Source organism: Geotrypetes seraphini, chromosome 12 (genome assembly GCF_902459505.1).
Source record: "Geotrypetes seraphini chromosome 12, aGeoSer1.1, whole genome shotgun sequence".
NCBI lineage: Eukaryota > Metazoa > Chordata > Amphibia > Gymnophiona > Dermophiidae > Geotrypetes > Geotrypetes seraphini.
In genome coordinates this window covers 110,530,570-110,557,905 of record NC_047095.1, presented here as the reverse complement: position 1 = coordinate 110,557,905, position 27,336 = coordinate 110,530,570, and the positions used below count along the sequence as shown (strand labels likewise).

At 42.7% G+C, this 27,336-nt stretch overlaps 1 protein-coding gene across 1 annotated transcript; it reads left to right on the top strand.

The window, feature by feature from the left end:
- The first annotated feature begins 1,527 nt into the window (after positions 1–1,527).
- Positions 1,528–26,838, top strand: LOC117346296 (vomeronasal type-2 receptor 26-like). The gene is made up of 6 exons (XM_033915696.1): positions 1,528–1,748; positions 3,239–3,530; positions 13,562–14,344; positions 17,592–17,819; positions 25,308–25,458; positions 25,946–26,838. Exons 1-6 carry the CDS (start codon positions 1,528–1,530, stop codon positions 26,836–26,838), a joined length of 2,568 nt encoding a protein of 855 aa, XP_033771587.1.
- Positions 26,839–27,336: the final 498 nt, after the last annotated feature.

Here is a 27,336-nt window from a genome sequence, read left to right as displayed (position 1 = left end):
AGTCCATTTTTCAAGAGAGAAATTTCCCTTTGAACACTGATCAACAAGAAGAGAATTTTTTAAGTAAGTCAACAGATGGTTATTTCAAACTTAAGATGTTTGATAAACTGTTGGGAACAGGAAGTAGCCTTAGGGGAGGACGATAGAACAGTTCTGATTAAATTTTAGTAGGTTTGGGATGGTTAAGAACATAAGAACATAAGAAACGCCTTCACCGGTTCAGACCGAGGTCCATCTAGTCCGGCGATCCGCACACGCGGCGGCCCATTTAGGTACTCCTATATGGAGACCCGGATTTACTGTATCCCTCAATATGACATGCAAGAAGGAAGGCATCCAACTTGCGCTTGAATCCCAGAACAGTAGTCTCCTCCACCACCTCCTCTGGGAGTGCATTCCAAGCATCCACCACGCGCTGTGTGAAAGAAAACTTCCTGACATTTGCCCTGAACCTGCTGCCACTCAGTTTCAGGCTATGACCTCTTGTCCGTGCCACCTCTGAATATTTCAGCAATGGTGCCTCCTGGTCTATTTTATCAAATCCTTTTAATATTTTAAAGGTCTCTATCAAATCCCCTCTCGGTCTTCTCTTCTCAAGGGTAAACAGTCCCAGTTTCCTGAGTCGATCTTTGTAGCTCAAATGTTCCATTCCTTTAATAAGTTTCGTGGCTCGCCTCTGCACTTTCTCTAGCAGAGTTATATCCTTTTTAAGGTATGGAGACCAGTGTTGGACACAGCATTCTAAGTGCGGTCCGACCATAGTTCTATAAAGTGGCAATATAACATCTTCCGATCTACTTGTAATCCCCTTTTTAATTATGCCCAACATCCTATTTGCTTTCTTCGCCGCCGCCGCACACTGTGCCGATGGCTTTAGGGTACTGTCAATCAGTACCCCCAAATCCCTTTCCTGTTCGCATTTTTCTAACTTGATGGTTATTTTTGTATTTTCTGTGAATAAGGCTGTTTGCAGACTGGGGGGGGGGGGGGACTTTCACTAAGGAATTCCATGAGCATCAGAGCAACATTGAAGCATTTCGGCCCTGATTCTGCAAAACGCGTCTAAAGTGCTCAGTAGCAAAGAAAAACCTTTTTTTGTTGTTCACCAGTATAATGGCCCTCCACGTCTGCAAAACTAATGACATCATAATTAATATTTGTTTTAACTGAGGCAAATTATCCATAAGGTTATATTTAAAAGAAACACCCTATATTTCATAATAAATGCAGATGGGAGGAACAGATATCCCTTAAGGCTGAGCAGCAGGGTCTAACAGGTATCCTCACAGGCGTTGGTCAACTAGAAATAGAGCGATCAGCTCAATTTCAGTCTTTCTTCATTCGCCTTTGTATGTCTTCTTCAGTCCAGTTTACGACGTAATCATTTCTGCCCATTATTCAAATGTTCAATTCAAAGACACCCTCAAGAGCTCTACGTCATCCCTCTGCAATGCTCAAGGACCGTGTAACGACTGGAGTGGCAAGAGAAAGCATGATCACAGGAGAACCTGTTTCACAACCCTAATGATGGAAGCTCACCTGCTTCTGACTTTATCGATGCTCTGTGATATCCTGTGGCATATGGCCGAGGGTCAGTGCTTACTCGGAGACACCCCACCAGTACAACCACTACCAGGATACCATAGAGATGGGGACATCATGATTGGGGGACTTGTCACTGTGACAAACTTTTATCCAGATGGTGGTCCATCCTTCACAACTCCTCCCTCATTGGAAGGACATGGCGTGTAAGTAACATTACTTAACTCGTACTCCCTCTTTTACTAAGGTGCGCTAACTGATTAGCATGTGCTAGACTAGCATGCGAACGTTAGCGTTTTAGCGCACCTTAGGAAAAGCGGGGCCTAGGGCTAAGCGTTTTAGCGCGTGTTTATCACACGCTAAATCTACACATGCGCTACACGCTAATGCGTCCATAGGCTAACTTGCACTTGTTAGCGTTTAGCGTGTGGTTAGCGCGCATTAAAAAGCAAAGGGGGCTAGTTTCAAGTTCAAGTTTAATCAAATTTGATAAAATTGCTTATCTTGGTTTACTGAGTTACAATAAAATAATGGGTACAGTTAAAAACAAAAGTTTGACACTACTGACTGGATGTTAGTAAAATGAAGGTTTGGTCAATGAAAGACAACCACCACCACTGAAATTAAGGGTGAAAGCCTATATGATCCCTTAAGTGGTGTTCTCTTATCTCTTATGTAGCTTACTCAAAAATTTATTTTGATCTGTCATACTTTTTTTAACCTTTCCAAAATCAAACTAATTTTTAAATATTATCTTTTTAAAACTTTTTCTGTAAATTTTATTTTATTTGGAACCAACATCTACTCTATGTCAGGAGGCCAACACCTATTCGGTGTCAGATAGTGCCATAATCATATTACCGATCTAACCAAACCTGGCACAACCACACCGGTCTGGAACATGGGGGAGGGAAGGCAAAAGAGGGGAGTTATAGTTGACTGTTTCAGGTGGTAGGGCAGAGGTGGCTGCAGGTGGAGGCAAAAGGTGATGGCGGCAAGGCAGCTCTCCAGGGAGGGCAACATTAGCAAGGGCAGCTCTCTGGGGGGGGGGGGGCAGTGATGGCAAGGTGGGGAGGGGCGGGAATGTTGGGCGGGGGGGTGGGGGGGAACCAATGCTGGGTGGGTGCAAGGGAGGAGAGATAATTGTGTTAAAATTCACTCCCTCATCTTTTCTACCCCTCCCTTTCTTTCCACTCTGCCTTCTTCTCCGCTTCCTCCTTCCTTTTTGCCTTTTCTGTCTTCTTATTGTCTGAGATACATCTTCCCCGTGGTGAATATGACCTTCCTCTAGCATTTCCAGTTGTTCCACCGTGATTCTGGTCTCGTTTTTGATGATGGCAATGGCCAACCTCCAGACTTCACTGACTTCTGCATAGTGTTGGGCAGTTCGTTTCTGGGTTAAATTCATATAGATGGGCAGAGAAACAGAAACGCTAGAGTCCAGTGATTAAGGCTGTATGCCTATGGATAGGAAATGCATTTACCTGCTGTGACTGGAGATTATGGCAGCTATAGGCTGAAAAATAGAAAATGTATGAAGGAAAGGGAGAGTAAAGAAGCCTGAAATATACACTTTTCTTACAAACAAATATGTAAAGCTTGTGACTAGTACCATTTCTAACACTTATCCTAATCCTACTTTAGTTTTCTTCCTACTATTAATGTCTCTTTGTCTTATTCTTTGATGCCCTTACAGTCCTATATCCTTGCACTATTACAACTTCCTGGCTTTTGTGTCTGCGGTGGAGGAGATTAACAACAGCTCAGAGCTCTTACCCAACCTCACACTGGGATTCCACATTTATGAACCTTACAACAATTTATTTTTAATGTATAGAGCTGTTATAAATATATTTTCAGGAATGGAAAGCGGGATCCCAAACTACAGCTGCAAAACGTCTGGTCCATTGGCTGCTGTCATTGAAGGTCTTCCAGCTGAGCAATCGAGTGAGTTTTCCAGCCTGTCCTGGATATACCGGAACCCACAGGTTAGGAGACATCTTGATTTTACTCCACGCCATCTTAAACCATCCTTTCTTACCCCCACTATAATCAAGCTGCACTGCTGAGCAGCCTGAGCTAAATGTCAAAGTGCCTATCAGATTAGAATAGGTCTCTTGGCGTTTAGCTCAGGCTGTTCAGCAGTGTGGCTTGATAAAAGGGTGGGTAGGGTGGCAGAGCAGTTAGAGAAATCAATATTCAGCAACACCAAACCAAATTATTAACCACTCACACTTAACATTGGCAATCTGCAGAATTTAAATGACTTAAAACCAAACGTTGTCAAAAAAGAATACAAAGAATACAAAGTAATGCAATACAGAAAGGACTATGCCCAAAGGTAATCTAACTGAGGCCAAGAAAAGAAACAAGTTTTGCTAGAGTAATGTCTCAACTCCACGTTATGGAGAGGCGTGAGAACAGTCATTATCAATTTAAGAGGTCGTCTTGTCGTGCAACTCTAATATCTCATCTTCTCTGGACACCTTTGCTCCCCCTGTTCCCCACTCAGTCAGGCACATCCAACCTCAGCCTCGTTTCACTCCCAGTATCCACTACTTACCTTCCTGTACCCACTCCTCTGAGCACCTTTGGCTTAAATCTCAAACACATATAGTACAGACCACTTACAATTTAAACTTATGCTGACCTCTTCTAAATTCTGCTCTTACACTGGCATCTAAGCCCCATTGCCTCTTTGCCATGCTAAACTCCCTCCTCAAAGCACACCCTCCTCCAACCACTCCTTCCCTCTCTCCCATGACTATGGCTCAATAATTCTATGACAAGGTTAGAGGGGTACAGATAAAAGTAGAGATAGGTTAGGAAAAGTATAGATAGAAGAAAAAGGGGATCATAGGGCTAAGTCAAGGAACACCTGACAGGTCATAGACCTCCTGGGCTGCTACAGGTGCGGGCTGCTGGGTGCGATGGACCTCTGGTCTGACCCAGCGGAGGCAACTTCTTATGTCTTATGTTCTTATGAGGCATAGAAGGATATGGGTGACTAAAAATTACGCCAGGTGTACACCTGGCAGGGCCTCCGCGTGTGCGGATAGCCGCACTAGATGGACCGAAGGTCTGATCTGGAGATGGCGCTCCTTATGTTCCTATGTTCTTTTTCAAGAAGGATGGTCTACACCTGAGCAAGGCGGGAACTAGACAACTAGCAAATAACGTCAGAAGAGCGATAGAGCAAGCTTTAAACTAAGGAGAAGGGGAAAGCCGACAGTCGACCTGGTATCGACGGTTCGGGAAACAGTGAGGGTACTGAGGGGAAAGATTACGGGGAAGACACAAGTGGCAAGCAACAGACTATGAACAAACAAGGGAGTCAGATGAAGCGAGAGGGGGAAAGGATGAGCATGCTGAAAGGGGAAGTCAAAATGGGACTGGATGATGAGAAGGAACAGGAGGAGGACAATAGGAACACGCCACAAGGGGAAGGCAATAGGAATCTACCACAAAGAGAGGACAAAAGAGACAATACTCAGGAGTTGGCAGGGCAGGAAGGGGACAGAATGAAGAATGGAATGCAAGGGAAAATAGAAAGGAAGGGAAAATGCCAGGAGTTGAACTGCATGTATACTAATGCAAGGAGCCTAAAGAACAAAATTGGGGAACTAGAAGTCATGGCCAATAATGAGAGACTAGACATCATAGGGATCACGGAAATATGGTGGAACGAGGAAAACAAATGGGACATAGTACTGCCAGGATACAAACTCTACCGAAAAGACAGGACTTACCAGAAAGGGGGAGGAATAGCACTATACATAAGGGATACCATTCACTCAACCAATGTGGACACAGCAGCGACAAATGCCCAACTGGAGTCATTGTGGATCAAAGTACCAGGAAGCAACGGATCCGAGATAAAGATGGGACTGTTCTACCGTCCACCTGGGCAAACTGAAGCTGAGGATACAGAAATGGTAGCCGAGCTGAGAAGGGAATGCAAGAACCCAAACACCATAGTTATGGGAGATTTCAACTATCCTGGTATAGGCTGGTGTCTTGGAATTTCAAAATGTGCAAGGGAAACGGAGTTCCTGGAGGCAGTCCAAGACTGCTTCATGGAACAACTTGTCGAGGCACCAATGAGAGGATCAGTGATTCTGGATCTGATCCTCAATGGGCTGAAAGGACCCGCAAAGGATGTGGAGGTCATGGGACCACTAGGAACCAGTGACCACAACATGATTCAGTTCAAAGTGCAAGTAGGACTACCTATGGGAAAGAGAACCAAGGCAACAACATTTAACTTCAAGAAAGGGAACTATGATGCCATGAGACAAATGGTGAGAAAGAAGCTCAGAAACAGCTCCAAGGAAACTCGGACTGTGGAGCAAGCCTGGTCCCTATTCAAGGACACAGTAAACAAGGCACAAAACCTATATATACCATGATTTAGGAAAGGTTCCAAGAAGAATCAGACGAGGGACCCTGCATGGATAACCAGTGAAGTAAAGAAGGTGATAGGAGACAAGAAAATATCATTTCGGAAGTGGAAAAAAGATAAAACTGAAGGAAACTGGAGAGAGCACAGGAAGCATCAAAAAGAATGTCACCGAATAGTCAGGAAAGCCAAGAAAGAGTATGAGGAGAGACTGGCCAAGGAAGCAAGAAATTTCAAACCATTTTTCCGATATGTGAAAGGGAAACAGTCAGCGAAGGAGGAGGTGAGGCCCCTGGATGAGGGTGACCGGAAGGGAGTAGTGAAAGAGGAAAAAGAAGTGGCTGGTAGGCTAAACAAGTTCTTCTCGTCGGTCTTTACAATAGAGGACACATCCAGTGTGCCAGAACCGGAAAAAATCTTCAGGGGAGATCAAGAGGGGAAATTATCATGCATGGAGGTAAGCCTCGAAGACGTTCTCAGGCAGATAGATAGATTAAGAACGGACAAAGCTCCGGGCCCAGACGGGATCCACCCGAGAATACTGAAAGAGCTCAGAGATGAAACAGCAGAGCTACTGCAGCATATTTGCAACCTGTCCTTGAGAACAGGGGTAATCCCGGAGGACTGGAAGATAGCGAATGTTACACCGATCTTCAAAAAAGGATCGAGAGGCGACCCGGGAAACTACAGACCGGTGAGCTTAACCTCTGTTCCGGGGAAGATGGCCGAATCACTGATCAGGGAAGGTATCAATGAGCATTGTGACAGGGAAGTGCCTGTCAGCGGTTTAAACCCGGTTTTAAACCCTGCCTTGCAAAGGGCTGTCCCTATTCCTAAGCCCAGGAAACTGTCTAGTATCCCTGTGCCTATCACTAAGAGCCAACAGGCAGGGCAAGGCAGAGAGGCAAGGACAGAAACCATAACGTCTAGTTTGGGGCACTATAATTCCTTTTATGATTCCTTGGGCAAAGCTCTGACAAAACCTCTGAGAAAGAAAACCAGCACAGGCATAGTTAATGAGGGGGGTGTGGCTAGCAAGCAGGACGAACCCAGAGGGAGAGTGAGATTAGGCTTGCAGCATAAAATGAGCCCAGGTGGAAACAATAGGAGGAGGGCTGAGGAGATTACGAACACTGTGGAGAATACTGGAGAGAAGACGGGAAGGAGGAATGCAGGGAAGAGCCAGGCTGCACTAAGCAGGAGAGAGCCTGCTAAGAGGTCTCTGTCCCAGACCTTAGCTAAAGCACAGCTGGTCTTACAACCCTCCCGAGTGACCAGACTTCTAACTCCTCAACAGCAGTGCAGGGAAGTAGCGAGACTTCCAGGACAGGGCTGTCTGTTAGCTGGCCCTGAAGGGAGTTCTTACCCTAGCTCAGAGAATGGTGATTCCCTAATGGAAGTAGAAAGGGCGTTATCTGAGAGCAGTGATATGGAATGCAATCTCGCAGCATGGGAGCTCCAGGAGAGTCACAGATAACGAGGTATGAATGGGGGAGGGGAATGAAAGTGAATGTTTGGCAGTAGCGTTCTTTCTCCCTTAGTCTAACTGTGAACTAGCATGAATAAATTACTTAGAGCCCGAGAGGAAAACCTGTGAAGATAAGGAAGGAGGTGAGAACCGGTAATTAACCTCCTCAGAAAGCTTGCACGGAACTTAGAGTCCCGATATAGTTTAACCCTGAAGCAGGAACTTTGGGAGGGGACTAACAGCAGTCTGAAATGGTTGGGTTATAAAGTTCCCTAGCCCTACCCTGAGAGCTTGGGGTAGTGGGGGCATTGGGCTTCAGGTGGGACAGTGCTAAAGCTTCCTAATGATTTTTCAAACAGAAAAAGCAAAATCAGGAGAAAATGTTTTTGGTTTTATTTTTGGCTTTTCTGCCTGGACATCCGGCTGGACTGTATGAAAATATGTTTTGTTTAAGTCTCCTCAACACAGAGGGACTGCTTGAACCCTAGTGCTGTAAACTGAGGGAAATAAACGAAAAGCTGAACTTTACCACTAACGCAGCCTCCATTAATTATTTCACTGTTTCCCAGCGGAAATCCTCCTGGGAGCGCTTGGTCCTTACGCCTGGGGCGGGAGCTGGGTTGCTTGCGCTAGGCTTACCCCCGGCCCCGCCACAGCATATAGAAAAAAATAATCTGATGAGATCGAGCCAGCATGGTTTCTGTAAAGGCCGATCATGCCAGACAAATCTACTGCATTTCTTTGAGGGGATAAGTAAGCAATTGGACCAAGGTGACCCAGTAGACATTATATATCTAGATTTCCAAAAAGCCTTCACAAGGTGCCCCATGAGCGCTTACTGAAGAAACTGTGGAGTCACGGGGTGAAAGGGGACGTGCACAGATGGATCAAAAATTGGCTGGCGGACAGGAAACAAAGGGTAGGAGTAAAGGGGCACTACTCTGACTGGATAAGGGTCACAAGTGGTGTTCCGCAAGGGTCAGTGCTGGGACCACTGCTGTTCAATATATTTATTAATGATCTAGAAACGGGGACAAAGTGCGAAGTTATCAAGTTCGCGGATGACACAAAACTCTCCAGCAGGGTCAGAACTGTTGAGGAATGCAAAGAACTGCAGAGCGACCTGAACAAACTGAGTGAGTGGGCAAAAAAATGGCAGATGAGCTTCAATGTGGAGAAATGTAAGGTCTTGCACATAGGGAAGGGGAACTCCATGTACAGCTACGCGATGGGAGGGAGGGTACTCGGGGAAGGCAGCCAAGAAAAAGATCTGGGGGTATTGGTGGATAACACAATGAAGCCGGTGGCACAATATGCAGCGGCCTCAAAAAAAGCGAACAGAATGTTGGGCATTATCAAGAAAGGTATCACTACCAGAACGAAGGAAGTTATCCTACCACTGTATCGAGCAATGGTGCGCCCACATATGGAATACTGCGTCCAATACTGGTCGCCATATCTCAAGAAGGACATGGCAATACTCGAGAGGGTCCAGAGGAGGGCAACGAGGATGATAAAGGGTATGGAGAACCTTTCATATGCCGAACTGTTAGACAGGCTGGGGCTCTTTACCCTGGAGAAGCGGAGACTGAGAGGGGACATGATAGAGACTTATAAAATCATGAAAGGCATAGAGAAGGTGGAGAGGGACAGATTCTTTAGACTAGCAGGGACAACTAAAACAAGAGGTCATTCAGAAAAACTGAGAGGAGACAGATTCATAATGAATGCAAGGAAGTTCTTCTTCACTCAGAGGGTGGTGGACACCTGGAACGCGCTTCCCGGAGAGGTGATAAGACAGAGTACAATTCTGGGGTTCAAAAAGGGACTGGATGACTTCCTGGAAGCGAAGGGGATTACAGGGTACAGATAGAGGTACCTTACAGGACATTGAGCGAATAGGGTATGGACATTTTAGGTTAGGTAGGGAAAACTTTCAGGTCATGGACTGGGGGGCCGCCGCGGGAGCGGACTGCCGGGCATGATGGACCCCTGGTCTGACCCGGCAGAGGCAATGCTTATGTTCTTATGTTATGTAAGGTTCACAATATTGCTAAGTTACATCCTTCTCCTCTTTCCCCATCTACTGACCTTCCAGCTCCCGCCATCCCTTCTTCCTTCACCCAAACGACTCAAGAGGAACCTGTGCATCTTTCCACTAAAGACCTACCTCCCCTTGCCCGGATCCCACCCTCTCGACCCTCTTTCAATTCCCACCAAATTTTCTTCCTACTTGGAAATCATGGAAGATGAGACTGCACATTTGTACCCAGCCAAGCCCAAAACATGCACCTATGACCCCATTCCCACCCCTCTACGTGACTCCATCTCACATACTGTTATCCCTGCTGTCTCTCATATCCTTGACCTATCCATTTCCACTGCAACTGCTCCTGATGCTTTTAAACATGCGGTGGTTAAGACACTTCTCAAAAAATCCTCTCCTGGTTTGCCTCCTACTTCTACCATCACACATTTAGTATATATGCTGGTGGATCCTCCTCTGCTGTTATCCCACTAGCAGCTGGTGTACCCCAGGATTCAGTCTTAAGACCTCTTCTCCCTCTGAACATCTTCACTTGGTGCTTTGATTTCCTCTCATGGCTTCCGTATCACCTATATGCTGATGATTCCCGGTTCTCTCTCCAAATCTGAGGTTTCACAAAAAATCCAAGAAAAAGTGTCCACCTTTTTGTCTGAAATTGTTCTTCTTTCCACCCCCACCATTCTTTATCTCTGAAAATAATACCATTATCATTCCTGTTTCCTCTGCTCATAACATTAGAGTCATCTTTGACTCCAACCTCTCATTTTCTATGCACATCTGCCAGACTAATAAAGCCTGTTGCTTCTACCTCTACATCACCAAAATTCACACCTTACACTCTGAGCACATTTCTCAAACCCTTACCAACACCCTCATAACATCTTGCTTATACTACTGCAATTTACTTCTAATATTTTTCCTAATGAATCACTTTTTACCCCTGCAATCTATACAAAACTCTGCTGCACGACATCTTCTGCCCACCTAGCTACACTCATGTTACCCCTCTCTTCAAATCACTTAACTGACTCCCTATCTGCCTTTATATATAGCTCAAACTCCTATTACTAATGTACAAGTTCATTCTGCAGCCCCTCGGTATCTCTCATCTATCTCTCCTTGTCTCTCTTTATACACTTCCACAAGAACTCTGTTCCTCAGATAAGTTATTTTTATCTGTATCATTCTCTTCTGCTGCTAATTCTAGACTTTGTTCTTTTCTCTTCACTGTTGTATGTCTGGAATAAAATATCTGGGTCGGATTCTGTATAGGATGCCCAGTCGCAGAAGCCACCTAAATGACTTTTGAGAATCATACATGGGCGTCCTATATAAAATCGTGTCTGTCCTCATGGACAGACGCCTAAGCCAGCCTAACACCATGATTCTCTACCTGGCATCCATGTCATAGGGGCCAGTTAGAGAATCGGGTTGTGGCTGAGCATATAATGGCAAGGGATCTCCCTGATAAGTTTAGTGGCTGTGACAACCCTCCCTAGTGAAGACTACAGTTAGGAGGGATTCCAATCCCTCCTGCCGACCCCCCCCCCCCCAATTGCCACAAACTTCGCTGGTAGGAGGGATGCCCAATCCCTCCTGTTGGAATCCCCCCCATCGCCACAAACATCGCTAGTAGAAGGGATGCCCGATCCCTCCTGCTGGAATCCCCCCATCACCACAAACATCGCCGGCAGGAAGGATGCCCAATCCCTCCTGCTGGTATCCCCCCCATAACCACAAACATCACCAGTAGAACGGATGCCCGATCCCTCCTGATGCAATCCCCCCATCACCAAAAAACATCGCCAGCAAGAGGGATGCCCAATCCCTCCTGCCGGAACCCCCCCAAAGATCGCTAGTAGGAGGGATGCCCAGTCCTTGCTGACGGACAGCCCCTCATAGATCGCTTGCAGGAGGGATACTTGCGAGAGGGGCCTAAGATTCCATTTGGTCCAGGTGCCTAAGGCCCCTCCTACAGGAAGGGCCTTAAGTACCTGGGCCAATCAGGGCCTAAGACCCCTCCCAAGTGCATCCCACAATGCACTGGGAAGGGGCAGGCCTGCCATTCAAGTGAAGGCAGGCCAGCTAGCTGGAGGCAGGAAGGATGCCTCTGGCCGGCCATCACCATAAGATAGGGGGGGTCTGGGTGGGCTACTTTATGTAGTGGGGGGCTCCAGCAGGAAGATTAGGCATCCCTCCTGCTGGCAATCTTTGGGGTGGGGGGTGTCCAGCAGGATCCCTTGCCGCAATAAGCTTAGTGGCCGCTGAGTTGCTTACATTTCAGGTGCCTATCACAGGCCTAGGCCTGCCTATGGTGGACTAAGGCCACTTCAGGTTAAAGCCATTCCCATGCCTAGCCTTAGGTGAGCTTAGGCAGGCCTATACATCTCCCTAGGCTCCCAGAGGTGCCTACAATGTAGGCTGCCTGCCTCAGGATGGTTTTTAAAAAATGTTCTTCCCGATTGGCTGGTTAGGCAGCAGTAGACTGCCTACAATCGGGTACACTGTTTATAGAATTTGCCCCTGAGTCCATGCATCACATTCCTTACCTTCCCTGGTTCAAAAATAAGCTGAAAATGTACCTTTTTGATATTGCTTTAAACTCATAACCCTCTTCCCTCTGCTCATCACCCTAGCTAGCAGTTTAACCATCTAGCACCTACTACCGTGTTTCCCTGAAAATAAGACAGTGTCATATTAATTTTGGGTCCAAAAAACACACTAGGGCTTATTTTCAGGGATGTCTTATTTTTTTCATGTACAATGATCTCTCCCTTCCTCTCCTCGACCCCAATTCTTCCTTTTTTCTTTCTCTCCCCCCCCATGTGCAGCATCATTCCTCCCCTCTCACCCATCCCCTTGTGCAGCAGAACCCCACCGACCCTCCCACCATGAGACCGACATACTTCCGCTCCGAGGTCTCCTAAAGCAGCAGGTGTGGGGGTTGTTAAATTGATGAGTTCGATTTTTTTCAGCAAATCAGGCAGCACTAGTGTTAAGTTTGGAGTCGGGGAGTATCGGGGACATTTGGGGGGGGCACTTTGGGGGGCGATTTTAACTAGGACTTATTTTTGGGATAGGGCTTATATTAGGAGCATCTTTAAAAATCATGCTAGGGCTTATTTTCGGGATAGATCTTATTTTCGGGGAAACAGGGTATAACCTCTACCCTGGAATCCTGTTTTTCTGACTTAATTGATCAGATTGTGAGCTCATTTGAGGAGAGACCGCTTCCTTCATGACTGTGTACAGCAGAAACAAAGAAAAAAAGTTGTCCCCAAGGCTAAAACCTTGGGTTTCGAGTAAGAAATTTTTTTTCTCCTTTGACACGTGCAATGTCTAAAAAGATTTGTATTGTTTGCCCACAAAACAGCTCCTGCTTAACCTTACAATATAATTTCAGGATCTTCAATTTATCTAAGTCAGAATGGAAGGTTACTAACAATGTTGTACATGAAAAATTATATCCTGGGAGTCCTCCATGAGAGATGTCAACTGAGCAGCTTCCATAGAGGGCTGCTTTCCTATCTTAAATTCTGAGAGGCATTAAAACCATAGGGAGATAGTAATACCTGGAAAGTGGAAAAAAATGTTTGCAAATTCCAAACATTTATTGGTCTATTCAGGCATAGATTGAGGATAGACAAAGATAGACATGGTTTTAAGCTGCTGACCATTTATAAACTACAGGCGCACATCTCAGGAGTTAGCCAACCTACTGTACTCATATATGAAACAACCATCCACCCTCAAGTTATGCAGCAAATCTTAAGATACAGAAGCTGCAGGACAGAATAACAATGGATTGCTCCTGCCTTGTGAGGAAATGAATAAATGAAGGGATGTGTGGGGCTTTTATTTCAGAATTTCACTGGTAGCAACAGCAGCAAAGGTTGCAAGTGGAAGGGGGAAGCTCCCTTTTACTCTGCTCTCTCTCCCTGGCAGCTCAAAAAAGCTCTTCTGTTATTGTATACCATTTGGCTTTAAGATCTCATGCTTTTTGTCCTCTGCTCTTTACAATAGATTTGTGCTCTAAATATTTGATATATTAAAGAATGTGATCTTTTCACGACTAAGGTGATGAATTCAATGTTAATTTTTGCAGATCAGCTATACCTCAGGGAATATTGCCATGAGTGACACAGTTAAGTTTCCTTATTTCTACCGGACTGTCCCCAGTGAGCTGTTTCTCTGTGATGGGATAGTCAAATTATTGAAGTATTTTGGCTGGACCTGGGTCGGTATCATTGCTTGCAATGATGAAAACAGTCTGAGGGCTGTGCAGATCCTGAGAGAAGGGATTGAGCAGAACGGAGGTTGTATTGAATTCATAGAAACCATCAAACATTCTGGTTCTTTAGAGCATCAAAATTTGTATAAAACCTACCATACTGTCCATACATCTTCAACTGAAGTGATTATTTTGTATTGTAATAGACATTACACGGAGTTTATAAAACAATCAATCATTTGGGAAGCATCTGGAAAGATCTGGATCTTCACAGCTGAATCATTCTTTACCATTCCCTCGCACCATACTGATAAGCAAAACACCTTTGCTTTCTCTATGATAAAGAAGAATATTCCAAGCTTTCACAAATTTGTCCGTGAGGTGAATCCTGTTGTGTTTCCAAATGATTCTTTCTTAGAGATGTGGTGGAAGGGTCTGTGTAATGACCGGTGCCCCGAGAGCATCCAAAGATCCTGCAGCAATGATGAAACATCAGACTACCTCATACACTGTGATGTCATAAACTCTGGGGACAGTTATAATGTATACAATGCTGTGTATGCCCTGGCACACGCACTGCACAACATGGTCACTTCTTCAGAAAACACCAAGTGGGGTGGAGAAAATGAGAGATTTTTAGATTTTTTCCCATGGAAGGTAATATCTTATTTTAGAGGGATGTTATATTCAGAAAGTACAGTAGTGGTACATAATTGTGTAGTGACATTAAAATAGATTAAACTCACATAATGAAAAATTCCATATAAATATATAATTTCTATATTTAAGCCTTGTGTTCTTTATGTCAGTAGCCTCATTTATATATATATATATATATATATATATATATATATATATATATACAGTATATATATATACACACACACTAGCTGATTTCCCAGCGTTGCCCGGGTATTTATTTATTCTAATCTTCTATTAGACAGGAAAAGGAATAAAAATTGGCCTCATGCTACTCTATCTCTGAAGCTCTAGATATAGCAGCTCTCTTTTTCATATCCTGTAGTCGGGCCTCACGCTACTGGACTGTTTCTGAAGCTCTAGATGTAGCAGCTCTGTTGCACAGCGTTCCAAGTCTTGTATTCCTCTCCTTGGGATTTTATTGTGTACGCTGTTGTTTCATTTTTTTAGCCTTTGATTGCACTTGGCCAATTGCCTTACTTTTCCTTGGAGGCATTGTTACATCAATGACAGTACAACTGCACTTCCTTGTGACATCATTCTCCAAGTTTCACACAACTGGTCAATATATAACATCTATATAAAACACATGTCACCCCCTTCCCACCCCCACAGTATTTTCCCCTAGATCAGGGGTGTCCAATGTCGGTCCTCGAGGGCCGCAGTCCAGTCGGATTTTCAGGATTTCCCCAATGAATATACATGAGGTCTATTTGCATGCAATGCTTTCAATGCATATTCATTGGGGAAATCCTGAAAACCCAACTGGATTGCGGCCCTCGAGGACCGACATTGGACACCCCTGCCCTAGATAGTAAGTGATATGTATACCAAGTTTAGCTGAAATCTGTTCATCCGTTTCAGAGTTGTGTGCTGGAACATACATACATACACACACACATACATCCAATTTTATATATATATAATTTTTTTTTTTTACTTTTAACATTGGTAGTTTTTAGGCATTATTATTTATATGGTGTTTTTCAATATGGGAGCTTAATCTTTCAATTTCCTAATAATTTTATTCAATTTTACTTTTGTATTTCTGTTTGTAGAATTGTATTGTATATTGTGACCAACAAGGCTCCGTACAAGACTGGCACCTCCAATGTCTAAATGGTCTTGCTATGGGTGTTTGGGACTTGGGCTGAAATTTTGGTTGAAAATGTAGTATAAAGATGGTCTGGTTGAACAATAGCCTGGACGTCCAGATAGACGATTTAAAAAATATATATATTCCAGATATATTTTTCGAGAAAGTGCATTTTCCCACTGCCGACTTTGGGCATCTCGCGCCACACGACCAAATTCGACTTAGACCTTTCTTTTGATTATGTCCCTCCACAATTTTATTGTATTTTTAATTTCTTAAATGTTTTATCTATTGGCTTCTTTGAAATTTGTAGTTCTGATACCCCCGATGAAGTCTGTTTGGGACCATATCCCTGCTATCTCCTTTTTGCATTGACTCTTGTCCCTTTCCTTGGGATCTTCATTTTATTCCTTTTGTTGCTCTGCCCCTATGAGAGGTACTTGTATTCTTGATTCCTGTGTTAGTGCCTTTGGCCCACTTCTTGTTCCATGAGTCACCATGGCACTCTTTATATCTTGGAGTATTGCTGTCTGCCCTGATTGGACATAGACTTCCAATGCAATGTCATCTCTTCTTTCATCAGTGGTTGCCATAAAAGCACATTCCCCTCCTTAACTCAGAATCTTGGTACAATCCCTCGTATTAAGTCAACTCGACTACTGCAACATCGTCTACTTAGCAATCCCCCAAAAGAATTTGCGACGATTACAACTAATGCAAAACACTGCGGTCAGACTAATCTTCGGTCTAAAGAAGTTCGATCACGTGACGCCATACTTCAAACAGCTACACTGGCTGCCGATGGAAGCTCGTGTAAAGTTTAAGTTCGCCTGCCTCTGTTTTAAAGTTTTCTACGGTCTAACCCCTAAATACATCACTGACCTATTCTCCTTCTCAGCCAACAAACACAAGAGAAGCTCCCACTCGCAATTCGTTTCTCCCCCGGTTAGAGGATGCAAACTAAAAAAACACCATGAGCATCTTCTCTCACATCAAGCTGCTCTATGGGGTAAAAACCTAGAACAACTCCTATTGCCCACCACTTATGAGGTATTCAGGAAGCGCCTCAAAACCCACCTATTTCTGAAATACCTAGACAGCTGACCCACTTCCCTCCTTCCCCTCTCTTGCCCTTTCTCCCCATTGTTCCCATATCCCTTAAGTTAATTCAACTTGTACGTCAACTCAACTTGTATTCCACTAATCTTTTGTAAACCGCATAGAACTTAACGGTATTGCGGTATATAAACTGTTATTATTATTATTATTATTAACTCATTTTCTTGATACCTTCAACCCCCTATTCCATCAAAGTCTGGAGTAGGCACCACTGTCATTTTGTGACATGACCCCTACCTCCCTTATACTGTGGTAGGTTGGGTGGGAGAGCAGTTACAGCTGCAGGTAAAATGCTGATTGTGCCCTTGCAAATATCCCTCATGCTCCTAGTCTCTACCCACCTTGACGACACCTCTTAGACATTGCCTCATGCCTCACCCTCCATCACCATGACTGAAGAGTGATGATGTAAGCATTCTGGGTGACATGTGATAGAGTTACTTGTCCAATTTATTGCTCTACTGTTGTTTACAAAATATTGACTGCTGAATTTGGTTCACAACTGTTGATGTTAAAGAGTGCTCAGAAATGTAGCCTAGTGGTTAGAACTGCTGCCTCAGCACCCCGAGGTTGTGTTTTCAATTCCAGGCTATACCTTGTGTCTCTGGACAAGTGACTTAATCCCTCCATTGTCACAAGTACCACAGTTAGATTGTGAGCTGCCGGGACAGATGGAGACAATACTTAAGATTACCTGATTATTATTCAATGTATTATAAACCAGTTAATAAATCCCAATAAATAATTATTCAGAACATCGGTGTTGCTGAGCTGCTAGTAAATGTTCACAAATTTAACTGTTTTACCTAAAATGTTTCTTCATATATGGAAACAAAAATATGTGGTAAAACTTTAAAAATAAGTTCTACCTTAATGTTGCTTGAAAACAAAAGCACGTCTCTAAAATCAGGAGCAGGTTATATGTGCTTGAAGCTAGGGATGCATCTCTTCAGTTAGCTTCCCTAATCAAATGGTTTCTCTTCTCATTAGCTTCATTTTTATCTGAAGAACCTCCACTTTAAGAACGTTCTAGATGAGGAAATCTTTTGGGATGAGAATGGTGATCTTGCCATTGGATATGATATTACAAACACTATTTATCTAACTGATGGTACAAGGAGTAATAAAATTGTTGGAAGTTATAACCCTTATGCTCCACCGGGGCAGGAATTTACCGTCTATAAGGAGGTGATCATGTGGGCGAGCACATTCACCGAGGTCAGATTTAAATGATACAAAATCAAGATGGAAAGCGCTGAACTATGTATACGTTGAGAGGGATTCAGTATATGGTACCCAACATTGGGCTCTGGAAAGATCCGCGCTAAAGCAGTCTATATGCAATTATTATAAAAATTATTGAGGCAAAAAAATTCACTTAGCTTAATCAATCCCAATTGCCCATTTTAACTGTTCATGGCTTCATCAGGGGTTTCCATATTCAAGGTGCAGAAATCATATTTCAACTGATACAGCATTAAATCTAATCCAAAAAATATGCAAAATAAATCATTTGTTGCTGTAGCCAACTTGATAACGTAACAGTTTTTGACAACATTCCACCCACTGTGCTTCAATCCTTTAGCAGTTTAGCCCCCATTTACAATGCTTTTGAGTAATGATGCTCTGGAAATGTAGATGCCAGAGCCTGTGTTCTATCAACGGTGATGTCTCTATTGCATATGCTACCCATTCTCTCTAGTCACAATTTAAAATTGAAATTGCAGCTCAATTAAATGGCAATAAAATTAATGGAGTCCATGAAAGTCTCTAATCAATGATATTATTTAGCCCTTCAGGTTCCATAGTACCTAACCTTAATCTCTTTAAATGATCACCCCTAATACTTGTTGGTTTTGTGTCTACTATAAAACATCTTAAATCTTCAAAAACATGTGACTTACTCATGCAATGCTGAATTATGGGATCATTTATACTTTTGCATTTAGTATTTGACTTATGTTTAGCCGTTCTCAATCTTAAATATCTTGTTGTTAATCCCACATAGAGTTTATCACAGGGACATCTTATGATGTATATTTCAGATTCAGCCCTGCAGGTAGAAAAAGTAGTTGATTTGTATTCCTTACCATTGGCAGATTCTTGAACATTTTAACCTGCAAAGTAACTTCACAGATGTTATATCTCACACACTTATAATATCTTACAGGTTCATTTACAGTACTATTGTTTTTTAGACTAACATCGGAAGGACATAACTTTTTCACGTTGCGTTCTCGTGAAAAAGCAATCCTTAAATTCATATCAGCCAATATCTGTAGATGGCCATCCATCTCTTTGGAATCTGTGTTTTTACCTGGTAGATCAATATTATTTACAGTATTTTTCTTATTGATATCCATTCTGATATTTTCAACTTTTGCTCTAAAATGAGATGCTAATTCATTTTCTGTTGGTACATTCATTGATTTTGTTGTTAGTTCGATTGGTGATGCCAGAAATAAGTTATTTGAAACAATTTGTTGCAGATCTTTTTCTTTTCCTTTTTGTTCAGAGTAGTAAATTTCTTTAGCTAATTTTATGAGAACTTTATAAATGCGATCTTTTTCCTCCATAAAATTTTATTTCCCTACATTTGATATTTATTCCATTTTCTTTCCAGAATCCTACATTCATATTTGAAAGATAGTAGCTCCCCAGAATACCAAGAGTGTATCTCTTCTATAATAGATCTTCTCTCTCTTAGGGGCTATTGCATCTAACCCCCTCTTTACTAAGATGCGCTAATTGAATTAGCACACGCTAAACGCTAACGTGTCCATAGACTAACGTGCACGCGTTAGTGTTTAGCGCATGCTAATCGGTTAGTGCACCTTAGTAAAAGAGGGCCTAACAATTTTTCAACATTTTCATTCCATTTATCAATAGCTAATGTTCCATCTTAACCCCTAAGCAATCCATCCTTTTTTTGCCAAAATAAAGGACTGTCAATTCTGCCTCTTATTTCTTTAATAACTCAGGTCGTCCAGGCTGTCTGTTAGTCCTTATTGGGGAGTCCTGTGAACGGTTTCCCCTCTTGAGGAAGCATTTCTCTGCGAAAATCGAGTCGGAGGGGTGGAGTAAATTGAGACAGCATTTTACTATCAGGATTTGCATGATTTAAGTTGGTTCAGCATGGCTGCCTAAAAGAGCCATCACCACCAAGGAGTTTCAGATAAGTCATCATTGTATGCTAGTTAACGATTTAGGAAGAATATCATATGAAAGTTGATGGTAAGAGACAGTGAATGGCAGTGATGGACTCAATGGCAACCAGCGCTGTGTTTTATCACTTGGCGATTTGATTGTGGGTCTGAACTTTCACAAAAACACTTGGAAGTATTGTATATATAGATATTTATTTAAAAAGGTGATTGTTTATTGATGCTATATCCAATATCACCTTATTCTAACAGAATTTCCCATTTGATATCGTGTTGATAATATATATCAGACCATAGCAAATTTGACTGTGGCTTTTCCAAGACTGATAATAGTAGGGGATTTTAATATCCAGATTGATAACGTGAATGATGGTAGAACCAAATACTTTCTTTATTATCAGATCTAAGTTTGAAACAATGGGTAGATGTAGCAACTCATCAGAAAGGACGCACCTTAGATCTAGTGTTATCATCATATATTTGTGGTAATTTTGGAAGGTTGGATAGTGAACCTCTTTCATGGAGTGATCTTATGCAATTGTTTGGAATTTAACTTTGCATGATCTTTGGGAGGAAAATTCTGGTTTGAAGATTTAAGACACTATAGAGTTTACATTTGGTCCAGTTAAATGATCTCTCCTTTCTTTCTTAAGTTCCCTTCTAATATTTGGAGGTTCCATTGACAGGTCAAGTGGATATTTGGAATAGTGTTTTAAGGGAGGTATTAGATGAGATCGCACCATTGAAGGTGGGAAAAACACATGTAAAGGATAATAAATGGTTTCACGGTGGATTATTATTACTTAAGAGGCAATGAAGGAGGGTAGAAAGAATTTGGAAAAAAAAGCAGATCAAACTCATCTTTGGGCCATTCTAGGAACATTCAGAGAATCTATAATATATATGTTCGGCTGGCCACCATCCATTATGAATCCAGACCCTGGTTCTTTTGCTACTCTGGGATCAGATATCTTCCAGAGTCAGGTCCAATCCTTAGCTAAACCCTTCAAGAGCTCCACAAATGGGTCCTGGAAAGGGCCCCACTACCGATAGCTATACAAGTTCATGGGTATATCCCTGGAAATACAGTATGGCTGAAAACTTGGAAGTCAGATCCCCTGAAACCTGGATGGATAGATCCTTTTACTGTTCTAATTTCTTCTCTTACAGTTGTCAAGGTGTCCGGACATGAAACTTGGTTCCACTACAACACGGATCTTCAGCTGAAGCTTTCTAAGACCTCAAAAGTTCTGAATATTTACTACTGTACTTAGCAGGTGTTCTGAATACAATTCTTTAGAAGTGTTTGAGTTTAATTGATTGCCTGTGGTTCACCACTGCCTTTAGCAAGTGTCTTGAATATAACTGTTTGAAGTTTTCTAAGTTGTGCCTGAAAGAAAAATGAGCTTCCTATGTTAGCATATATATATCTGATATTTGTGTTGCCCTCACTGCCTTAAGTTTCTTTCTTCTGTATTTCTTTCCTATTGTACTTAATAAGGGCCCTTAACCCCTTTGCCTGATGTTTGTTTGCATGATGAAGTACAGAAAGTGTCAAACATCAGAGGGTATTTTCTGTTTCCAATCTACGGTGATGAAGTTTAAAAGTGGGTGGAAATCTGCATTAATAATGTTAAGGATCCACTTATCAACCAGACTCTTATTGTAGACCCCACTCGCCCGGTCTTTGTATTTTGATACATGTGTGTTATTTGATGTTGCCCAGGATCATGGTTTTGTCCCTAATACAGTTTTGTGTGGCTCCCTAGATTAACAGCATTATTATACCAAATGTGCTAAGTATATATGTCTTTATAACCTGATGCCTTTAAGAACTGCCCCTATGCGGAAACCTTCACTAATGGTGGAGCCTGTCCTTTATAGGAATGTGTCTCGTGGGCCACCTACAAGAACCCTCCTAAATACCCAGTCAATATTCCCTCTGCCTCCCTTACTCCTAGCTCCGGACCCTTGTGTACTACAGGCCACTGTAATCCCATGGTTTTCACTATCACTGACCCACATAACTGGAATGCCAATGTCCAAGTCCAGAAGGCCAGAGACCGCATGGCATTGTATATTGATGGTAAAAGGTGAGACCCAGGTACTGATGTATATGTCTGTATTGTATCCCACTCATGTGCTCCTGTCCATCACTCTGTGGCGTTTCCCCAGTTTTATGAAATTATGAAAGTAGATACTGATATCCTGTAATCACTAGAAATCTGTTTATACAGTTTGCTGAAACTATAGGTCAGACTCTTAATGTTAGCAATTGTTTTGTATGAGGAGGGACTGGTATGGGAGAACAGTGGCCATGGGAGGCAAAGCAGCTGGACATGTTAAACCTGATTTCATAGAACCTCACTTTTATGTCAGGTCTATGACCTTCACGATGGGCCTTGCGAACCTCCATTGTTACTTCCCACTTCTTCAGCGCCCTTCAGACACTGCTTAATGAAACTTCCTATGAATGATGGCCAGCTCCTGATGATCGATATTGGCTGTGATGTTTGCTTACTCTTGGTTGCCTGCTAACTGGACTGGTACATGTGTACTTGGCATTATCCGTCCCAGCTTCTTCCTGTTACCGCTGGCCGATGGTGAACACCTGGGAGCCCCTGTATTCATCACCAGGGGTCGCCAAAAGCGGTCTACTGCCACTAATTCCCTTAAAATAGGTGCATGGGGTGATGACTGTCCTGCAGAATTGATCATTGCTGTTTACGGACCTGCCACATGGGCCGAGGATGACACCTGGGGCTATCGGACCCCAATCTATATGCTGAACTGCATTATTCGTCTACAAGCTGTACTCGAACTGATAACTAATGAGACCACCCAAGCTTTGAGTACCATTGGCAGAGCGAATGCTAAAATGCGCACTATCTATCGAAACTGCCTAACTCTAGACAGAAGGTGGTGTCTGTGGTAAATTCAACCTCTCCAACTGCTGCCTTGAACTTGAGTAAAGTGATTGAGAAAGTTGTAGATCGTATCACCAAACTGGCTCATGTTCCTGTCCAGACCTGGCATGGCCTCACTTCAGACTGGCTCTCTGGTACCTTCGGCTCCTGGTTATCCTCTGGTTCAGCAATGAAGACCATCTTGCTGGTTGCCGCCCTGTCTTCTCTGCTCCTTTGCTGCCTGCCCTGTGTGGTCCCCATAGACATAAAGCTGCTCCACTGAACTATGGACTCTGCTGTCAACCGTTCCACTGCTGCATTGGCCCTTGCCCTCTCCCAGTATCGTCCCTTACCCACTGGGGACCCCGACTTTCCTGACCCCTAACTTTATTTTGTCAGGCTTGGCTCCTTAGGTACACCAGCCTGAAAGGGGGGAATGTAGGGTCATGAAATGGTTAACTGTTGTTTAAAAGATTGCTCTGGCCTACATAGCTGAAAACAGTGTACAATCTACTGACCTCATCTGCCTAAAATGTATGTCCCTACCTTACCACATTTATAAGCTAAATAGATAAGAGTTTGAGCCATGATCTACCCTACCCTCCTGTACATGTAACATTTAGAACTGTAAGATTTAGATAAGCAGAGAAATGAGCTAGTTTCCTATAGGACTATAAGTTGTAGCCCTGAACCTATCATAAGTGGCAACTCAACTTCAATGCCAAAAAATGCAAAGTTATGCACCTGGGCAGCCAGAATCCATGCAAGTCTTATACCCTTAATGGCGAGATCCTAGCAAAAACGGTAGCAGAACGAGACTTGGGGGTAATCGTCAGTGAGGACATGAAGTCTGCCAATCAAGTGGAGCAGGCTTCGTCCAAGGCAAGACAAATCATGGGCTGCATACGAAGGGGTTTCGTCAGTCGTAAGGCGGAAGTCATTATGCCATTGTATAGATCCATGGTGAGGCCCCACCTGGAATACTGTGTGCAATTCTGGAGGCCGCATTATCGCAAGGATGTGCTGAGACTGGAGTCGGTGCAAAGAATGGCCACCCGGATGGTCTCGGGACTCAAGGATCTACCATACGAAAAACGGCTTGACAAATTACAGCTATACTCACTCGAGGAGCGCAGAGAGAGGGGGGACATGGTCGAGACGTTCAAGTATCTTACGGGCTGCATCGAGGCGGAGGAAGATATCTTCTTTTTCAAGGGTTCCACGACAACAAGAGGGCATCCGTTGAAAATCAGGGGCGGGAAACTACGAGGTGACACCAGGAAATTCTTTTTCACTGAAAGAGTGGTTGATCGCTGGAATAGTCTTCCACTACAGGTGATTGAGGCCAGCAGCGTGCCTGATTTTAAGGCCAAATGGGATCGGCACATGGGATCTCTTCACAGGGCAAAGGTAGGGGAGGGACATTAAGGTGGGCAGACTAGATGGGCTGTGGGCCCTTATCTGCCGTCTATTTCTATGTTTCTAAGTGCTGGCTTAGGACCAATAATAATTGTAGAAAAGTTATAGAAGTAACAAATGAGAAGTTATAGTTTTTGCATGTATTAGTTTGCATATGTTTAATGAAAAGGACATAAAAGTCCGTGCATTTCCTGATTCTAACACTCTAGTAAGCAGGCTGTTCACTGTACTAGAGTCCGGCATGCTGTAATAAACCTCTTGTACTTTCTTCACGCCTCTGACTTTGTGTGTCCAAGTGACCCTTCATTACAACCTTCGTATATTTCCAACAGTTATTTTATGCGCCTAGGCGATTATTAAGATCACTGAATGATAATACAGTAGCTATACCTCATATATCAAAGGCTCATCTGGCCTTGACTAGAAATTGTGCATTTTTTAATCTGGTTATAATTCTATGGAATAGTTTACCCACAGAATTGAGAAAGGAAGAATCTTTACTAAATTTTAAAAGGCATTTAAAGGCCCAATTATTTTCAACTAGCCTTTTTGCATTGATAGGACTTGAATTCAGTAGCTCAACCTGCATTGTTTTAATTCATCTCTTTTTGAAGAATGTATTAAATATTTTGTATGATAGATGCATATTAGTTTAAAATTTGCTTTGCCTTTCCTTTTTTTAAATGGAGCTCTTATTTACTTTGGATTACATTGTTAACCGCTTTGATCCTATTTGGACACACAAAGTCAGAGGCGTGAAGAAAGTAGAAGAAATTTATTACAGCATGCCGGAGGGACGGGAGACAACAACCAGAGACTGAAAATTTGGGGGAAGGCCATGTCCCTGTGGTCTCTCCCGTTCCAATGTCTATGGAGGCTTCTGAAGATCACACTTTGTATGAAGACTGTAGCTGTGTTCATTCAAGTGTAACTGTGCCAATTATCAGTATATTTTGAACGCTGAGCTTATGTAAAAGTTTGGAAGTAACTGCTCCTGCTACTAAGATTTTTTAACCAGATCAGTTTAATGTCTTTTGAAAATGGGCATGATCATCTATATTTCCTATCAAAAGAGCTCATTCTTAACTCCTCCCCACCCTTCTACTGAAAAGCTTGGTAAAGAGAAGAAAGCTTAATGGGCAAAATTGACTCAGGTTTAGACAGAAAATTATACCCAGTATAATCTCAAGTAATTCAGATTTTTTCTCATTCCTCAGATACCACCAAAGTCCAGATGCAGCCCAAGTTGCCGTCCTGGGTTTAGGAAATTAACCATGAAAGGAATGCCTGTCTGCTGCTATGATTGTATCCCCTGTCCAGAGGGAGAGTTATCCAACCATACTGGTAAGAGATTTCATGCTATAATGTGCCTTGATCTTGGGCACTTTTATTCATAATCAGGCTTATATTCAGCCTTTATTGAAGACCCAACATAGGTTAGAGAATAAACATGAACTCCTGCCTTTTCAAAAACATTGTCAGAATTGAGCATGTCCTGATCTGAATGTTTTAATTGCAATCTCAATGGTCAATGGAAAATGTTTTCTTACATGTCTTGGTGGAATACCCTAAGACTAATCTAAAAATATGAGGGCAATACTACTGGAAAAACTAATCAAATAACGAATCAAATTCCTATTGTATAAGAAATATGGAATCCTTGATAAATATATGTTTCAAATGCAACTACTTTTAAGAGATAATGACTTGATTTGCAGTAAGCTCATTGGCCATTACATGTTTAATGTTTGCTGTTTGTCATTTTGAAACATGCTTTATTATAAGGGAAAATTATTTTTTGCTGTCATAACTGATGCTATTTATGATATAATGGGACAATATTTTTCATTCTCAGATATGGACACCTGTACAAAATGCCCAGAGGACCAATGGCCCAATCAGAAGAGAGATGCCTGCATCTTAAAAATGATAAGCTTCCTAACTTTTAAAGAACCTTTGGGGTTAACATTGACTTTCATCTGTCTTTTCTTATTTCTCATTAATGTTGTTATTTTGGGGCTCTTCATTCATTACAAAGACACCCCGATAGTGAAAGCCAACAACCAGGCACTCAGTTACATTCTCCTCATCTCCCTCATGCTCTGCTTCCTCTGTTCCTTGGTATTCATTGGCCATCCTGACAAATTGACTTGTATTCTCCGACAGACTGCCTTTGGGATCATGTTCTCCATCGCTCTCTCCTCCATATTGACAAAGACCATCACTGTAATCATGGCCTTTCATGCCACCAAGCCTGGAAGCAAGCTCCGAAAGTGGATGGGTACCAGGGTCTCAGTTTCTATAGTCCTTTCCTGTTCCCTTATTCAAACTGCTGTGTGTCTTGTCTGGTTAAGCACTGCTCCTCCATTCCCATATCCTAATATGAAATCAGAAATTGGAACAATATTGAGTGAATGTAATGAAGGTTCAATAGTTGCATTTTACTGTGTATTGGGTTACCTGGGATTTTTGGCTGGCATCAGCTTCATCGTAGCTTTCCTAGCAAGGAATCTACCTGACAGGTTCAATGAGGCCAAGTATATCACTTTCAGCATGCTGGTGTTTTGCAATGTCTGGATCTCTTTCATCCCAACATATCTGAGCACCAAGGGCAAATATATGGTAGCTGTTGAAGTATTTGCTATCCTGGCCTCCACTGCTGGACTTTTGGGCTGTATATTTTTCCCTAAGTGCTATGTTATTCTACTGAGACCTGAAAGGAACAGCAGAAAGGCCCTGATTCTGTAAGCGGTACCACTTCTAAAATCATATCTTCCAATGATGCTGGGCACTGGAAATATAGGCCATGGTTTTATATGCCTACATTTTCATAGTGGTTCATAGTGGCACTGAAGTCTGGCACCGCCCTGCAGCATGCCTGCTTCTTGGATTCAGTCGTACTCTGTGCTGCTAGCTGCTAGGGACCTAGGTACCAATCCCAGAGGCCATGTAGTAAAAGTTATTTTATTTTAATGATGGTTTAATTGGGTTTTAATGGCATGCCCACACCGCTTAACCCAATTAAACCCATTAAGTTAGGCAGTGTTAGGGCAGCTACCGCTGTCTAACTTTCAACAGCTTTCTGAGAATCAAGCCCAAAATGCCTATGAAAAAATGAACAAGTGGATTGTGAAAAATTGCAGGTGGACTTTGGGAAATTGGAAGACTGGGCATCCAAGTGACAGATGAAATTTAACGTGAACAAATGCAAAGTGATCCATATTGGGAAAAATAAACCAAATCACA